The following is a 6,034-nucleotide window of genomic DNA, read 5'->3' as shown; positions in this document are numbered from 1 at the left end:
CGACTCGCCGCCCGAGGGCCAAAATCCGGCTATTTAAGTCGTACGATGACCCCCAACCCTACCCTCATCTACTTCCCTCCCTATCCGTGCTGCCAGCCCGAGCCGCATCCACCCCCTCCCCTCTGCTCGTCGTCCGCCGATGCAATGGCCCAATAGAGAGTGATCACCAAGGTTATGCTCACGCGCGAGTGGCGCCTCCAGTTGCTCGAGGAGATTCGAGCTAGGTGTGAAGTCATGGGCCGCACGAGGAGGAGGAGGAGGCGAAGTAGGACCCCCAGCCCATGGAGGGGGCAGATCCGGAGGAGGAGGAGGCCATACATGAGGTGGAGGTGGACGAGGCAGAGCCTGCTGCGGTCTTCGCCATGGCGGAGTTCGAGGTGGCCCAAGTGGAGGAGGCGGCGGAGCAGGCGGCCATCTTGCACTCGATCCAGTCGGAGGCCGTGGTGGAGGCTAACCGGCGGTTCCTCCGCCAGCAGAGGGCGGAGATCGACACAATCTTTGCCTCTAATGAGTCCAACGATGAGCCGGAGTTGCCGCAGGCGGCCATCTACCCGGAGCCCGACACATAGATCGTAGAAATCTCTGACGACGAGTAGTGTATGGTAGATAGGATATCTATGTAGTATGTAGATTTTTATTTTGCATGGTTTGTATAGATTTGAGGTATTTGGATGCACCGGACAAAATATGAAGGTTGATTGGTGACTGTCTGCGGACGCGTCCGAATACGTCCGCGGATGTATAAGGGGTCGGATTTGTCAACTCGGACTGTAGATGCTCAGCCAAAAAGAAAAGTCAAAGCAAAGGAGGAAGATAAGGGGCGAAAAATCCAGTTCAAATCACAAGTATAGACGCTCCCTAAAATTATTTACTGTTTTGCTTAGGCCATGCACCAAGTACATGCGTATATTCGGACAATTACATACGGCCGGTCGAGATAGCTAGCCAGTACTACACAGGATGTATTAGTTACTCATTTACTTATTTATTTTGTGTGACACATCTGCTTGGAGCGATCGCGCCTACGTGCGTAGAACCAGCTTTGCTGCTTCACCGGTACCTCCGGCCGCCGCAGCTGCCCTCCCTCTGGCAGTTGAAATAGGCTGCGGCGACCGGAGCGCCGAGGCTGTAGCACTCCGCAATGTCCCTGGTGACGAAGTTGGAGCGCCAGCCTGGTGCGTAGATCGCCTGCCGCACCGCCTGCCGGAACACCACGAACGCCACACGGTGGATCCCCGCCGTCGGCTGCGGTCTCTCGTACGGCACCACCTCAGTTCCTGCATGCACAAATACACAAAGGTCTTAATGGTTTCCACCGGATTAATGTCGGCTGGGTGCCTTTCTTCCTTGATATAAAAGACAAGGATATATACATGTCCTTGATAGATTAATTTCTTACCACAGCTCACGTCACCTCGTTCTGGTATGTCTGTGACCAACCTATATGTGCAGGCAAGAAATTAAACTGGGTCAATTAGCTTAACAAGCTGGTACCAGCGGAGGTACTAATGAGTGGTTTTCTTTTGAGAAAAAATGAGTGATGTTTTTTTTTTGCAGTGCATGATCACGCACGTACCAGTGGAGGTACTCCCGTTGGGAAGGGTCGCTTGGGCTAGGTACATCAGGGTCTACCATCACCTAGTAACAAATAAACATGGCACACATTATTTACGGCTGCACGGTGCATTCATGCATGCATGGTAAGTTAGAACGAATGATGATCTACTGTAACGTATAAATGAGCACTCACCAGCGTGTAGAGCGATCCGGGTCGCCCTGTGATCTGCACCGTCGGCTGGTTCGCCACCTGCGACGGCCTCAGCTCGGACCCATTGGTGATCTCGCGGTTGCTGTACAGCACCCTCAGCCGCGCCGACGCGTCGAAGTAGTCGACGATGTCGCCGACGATCCCCCCGACGATCAGCGGATCCCTCGACATGCTAGCTCGATCACCGCCGGCCGCGCTGAGGACTTACTTAGGGATAGATGTGGCTAGCCAGTTTGCCGTACGTGAAAGCTTGGTGTTATATGGCGTCTGCAGCGGTGTAACATGCTATTTATAGGCCTCCCCGTGAAATAAATTCCCACGCACTCATTTTCAGCCTTACTATGAGAGATGCGACGTGTGGTGTGCCTTTTCGCCAGTCCTGGACTAATCAGAGCTTCTCCTCCTTTTTACGCTGGATTCTAGTCAGAGCTTGAAAGGTATACCGGATTAAAAGTGTGTTTCCCGCATAAAGTGTTGACATGTGACATCGTGAGAACCTGTGGCCGCTCCCACCTGATTTCTGATCGGACGGCTAAAGTATTGCCGCCATAGAGTATGCATTACGATCCGACGGCTGAATTGTTGCCACTTGGCACCATGTACGGACTTGCAAAATGTATGTATGATATGATTCCTGGCCCTTTCTGGAGCAGGACGCAATTCCATTTTTTAGGGTCTGTCTAGCACTTCACTTACCCAAACGCTGGGAGCCATATCACAGTCCAAAAGGGAATAACGCCAATCATGGTCTGAAGCATTCCACAAAGAACAATCCCATGTGGTAGCCCTGCTCTGATGATGCCTCACTTCCCGTCGGGATGGATTTGGTGCGCTAGTTTTTGTTCAGTCATCGAAGAAGATGACCGATTCTCTAGCCAAGCTTCATGATTTTCTTAGTTGTCACCAATAATCATTTAGCCAATCTAACAACGAAGTTTCCCGACTTCTCAAAACTAGTAAGCGTGCACGTGCAATGCACGTCTAGACAAACGTAAGTTGTATCAAACATCCAGAAAATTTGAAATATTATTCTTCATGAACCAGTATGCCTTTTTGTTGAAAGGTGAACCAGTATGCCTTTTTGTTGAAAGGTGAATCAGTATGCCTCTTTAATCCAAATATCAGACCATATTTCATATACGTTGCATCAATTATAGTACTCTTGCAAAACACACACTTTTCCAATATATAGTTCCCCAAAACACATTAATCTCCTGCAAGTGAATTCAGGTGAAGTTCGTGTGCCAGTAGGCGTCGGCGGAGGTGAACACCGAGCTGGTGGGGCGTAGGTCGGCGGAAGGGGGTCAATTCATGTCTGCGAGCCTGGTGCAGAGCCAGCATGACCTGCTGCAAAGCCAAAATGTCGGGCCCATCAATCATCCTGGTTCGAGGTACATATTAGTATGGATTTGATAACATCAATATCCATTGGCAAGAAATGTTGTTGAAGAATATCCAAGAAATGCCATGTGATTTATCAGTTCAGAAACCAAATGGGGGGGCCTCGACGACAAGGCGACCACGAGGAGGAGTCTAGTACTACACGGTAAGTTGGTAACCAACTACGCTGACATACTCCTATGCTTGCTCCATCTCCAGTTCTTTGAACTACACCAAGTTTCAACGCATCTCGTCCCCTCTAGAATAGGGCTCTGGATTTGGGAGGGACGGGCTCCCAAAGTTGCTTCCATGAAATCACAATCTGAGAAATAAACATATGTGAGCAGTCGTGCACTTAAAGAATCATGGTACATAATGATCCTCCAAGCTTGTTTGGCTAGTAGGGATATATTGAATACCTCAATGTCCCGAAAGCCGAGGCCACCAAGAAACTTCCGCATGCATGTACGACACCCCGCTCGATGTAGATGCTACATAGCGTGGGTTCTCATCCTTCAAAGGCTACAAGTGTAATAGGAGCATCCGTTCACAAAAAATTGCCGACTCTCATGACAGAGTTTACAAAAAATTGATGAATTCCCAATTTGACCATCATGGAAACCTTGATGGCCTTTTAGGAGCGTGACGCGATTCCTATTCCGCTCATACCATGGGTGGTCGAGCAAACGCGCACTACCGCGGGCGCTATTGGCTGGTCCATGTAGGGTAGTTCTTCATGTTTCGGTTCAATTTGTGTGCGTGTTTTCCCCTACAAGATTTTTTTTCTCCTGTTCTTTATTTAAATACATGTTCCCTTTTTATTTTTCTTTATAGAAATACACGAATATTTTGAAAATATGTGGAAGTTTAAAAATTCACAAACAATTATGAAATTCATCAACAACTTTTAAATTTATGATAATTTCTTTTGAAGTTTCCGAATAGAGCATATTTTAAAATTTTGGAAAGTATTTTAATATATATCAAACCCATATAATAAGGAAACCCAAAGACCTAATCGATAACGGATTTGTTTGCGTGTCGGTACTACTTCCATTTTCTTTTCGCTTTTGTGCCGGGGCCTCCATTCCATAATATAAGACATTTTTCGACATTAGTGTAATATGAAAAAAGTCTTACATTATGGTTATGGGATGGAGGGAGAGTTTCGTTGCCGACACAAGCACGTGATATCGACGGCGACAGAGAATGATTAGCTAGATCGGTCAACCGGATCGGATCAGACGACAAGAACAAAAGATATGCAAGAGCAGCTGCAGGGGCAAAGGGCGGATATGTTGCCGCGCGCCGCAACTAGCAGTAGGATATATACGCTTGCCGCGCGCCGCAGCCACGACAGTTATGCACAGGATGCGTGATCACGTGATCATCGGTGCGTGGCGTCTAGGCAGCGCATGCAGCAGCTCCCCCGGCCCGCTTGATGGTGATTTTGCCGACAGGCGCCTTTCGATCGGAAAGGTTTGCACACGCACCGGCACCACGACCACTCGTGCAACTCCTCCGTGGCTGGGCCTGGCAAGCGACCGAATTGACCCAGGAATCTTTTCTCTCGTGCAATAGTGCTATAGTGATTTGCGGCTTGCCACTCGGTGCCCGCCATTGCGGCGGCGGATGATCTTATCAACTTCACTTTCTTTTGTTTCTTGCGAGGGCATATTATCACATTTGTTTTCAGGACAATCATTGCAGGTGAACATGTCTGGGTGCAAATGCACTGTGCAGATACTCTGTTTTTATCCTTTTTGGAAGGAAAAACTTTCGATTTATTTATTAAACATCATGATAGTATAAAGAACAGTAAAAGTAACAAAAATTACATACATGTCCGCTTTAATAAGTGAGCTTCTCTTTACTCAATAATAGCATATGTATTGCAAGATGCACAGAGCCCGCCAATGGTACTTATTACATTAAAATGCCCTCGGCTCGCTCCGGTGATTGTAGTCGTCGTTAGGTGGTCCAAATACCTGGTTATATTTTTTATTAGTTCTAGTGTTCTTTGTGCTGGCATGATTGATGATGAATAAATCGAAAGTTTCTCACGAAAAAAAATGATTTAGAAGACCAGTCTAAATCAAGACGAGGAAAACATCACTTGTTTTTACGAACGAAAAAACATCACTCTTTGGCTGCCTGCTCTACTTGTATACGTGCCGCCATAACCAATACTCCCTCCATTCTAAAATATAATGTGCCCGTACTTTCCAAGGTCAAAGTTTGACCATAAATGTAACCAACGAGACCGACTGCGGCGGAAGAAAAAAAATTATATAATTGAAAACTTCTTTTGAATACGAATTCACCGGTATAACTTTGATCCGGTCGCAGTCGGTCTTGTTGGTTAAATTTATGGTCAAAGTTGAAGCACGGGAATAGAGGAAACACCATATTTTGAAAAGGAGGGAGTACATGGCTAATCTTTTGGTTGTGTGCAGGGTGTATTTGATTTGTGACCAATATTTCTCAATCAAAAGGTATTGCTGCAACACTAGATACGTTGGACTACTTATGTGAGCACGATTATCTAACCAAAATTGAACTAGGACAATCTTATGGATCAACAAACAAATTGCATAATGTGTTCGACTATCTATCATCTGCTCTAGTGGTGGTGATCTAGCCAGAAATGTGTTTTTTTCTCAACGGCTCTTATTGGGCATAAGAGCATCTACAACCGGCGCCTCAAACCCCGCCTCATACGTCCCGGCGGGCCGCCCGGATATTGATCGGTCACGATTTTTCAATTCAGATGGGCTCCTTAAACGGGCCTCGAACGCCCGTGTTGGCCGGCACCCCTCATATCCAGCCCAAATACGGGACGGATATTGGGGCGCCCGGACGCACCTGAGCACGCCTACCACGTCG

The 6,034-nt window shown here is 47.3% G+C and overlaps 1 protein-coding gene across 1 annotated transcript; it reads right to left on the bottom strand.

The window, feature by feature from the left end:
• Positions 1 to 839: 839 nt before the first annotated feature.
• On the bottom strand, positions 840 to 2,001 carry LOC119368476 (protein FLOWERING LOCUS T-like). Its single transcript, XM_037633723.1, has 4 exons — positions 1,751 to 2,001; positions 1,577 to 1,638; positions 1,400 to 1,440; positions 840 to 1,277 (listed from the first exon to the last, which is right to left on the bottom strand). The coding sequence occupies exons 1-4, from the start codon at positions 1,937 to 1,939 to the stop codon at positions 1,051 to 1,053; spliced, it is 519 nt and encodes a 172-aa protein (XP_037489620.1). The 5' UTR covers positions 1,940 to 2,001; the 3' UTR covers positions 840 to 1,050.
• Positions 2,002 to 6,034: the final 4,033 nt, after the last annotated feature.

The sequence above is a fragment of the Triticum dicoccoides genome, chromosome 2B (assembly GCF_002162155.2).
Source record: "Triticum dicoccoides isolate Atlit2015 ecotype Zavitan chromosome 2B, WEW_v2.0, whole genome shotgun sequence".
Lineage (NCBI taxonomy): Eukaryota > Viridiplantae > Streptophyta > Magnoliopsida > Poales > Poaceae > Triticum > Triticum dicoccoides.
Note: the sequence above shows the minus strand (reverse complement) of the source record. Positions and strands in the feature narration are given on the sequence as shown.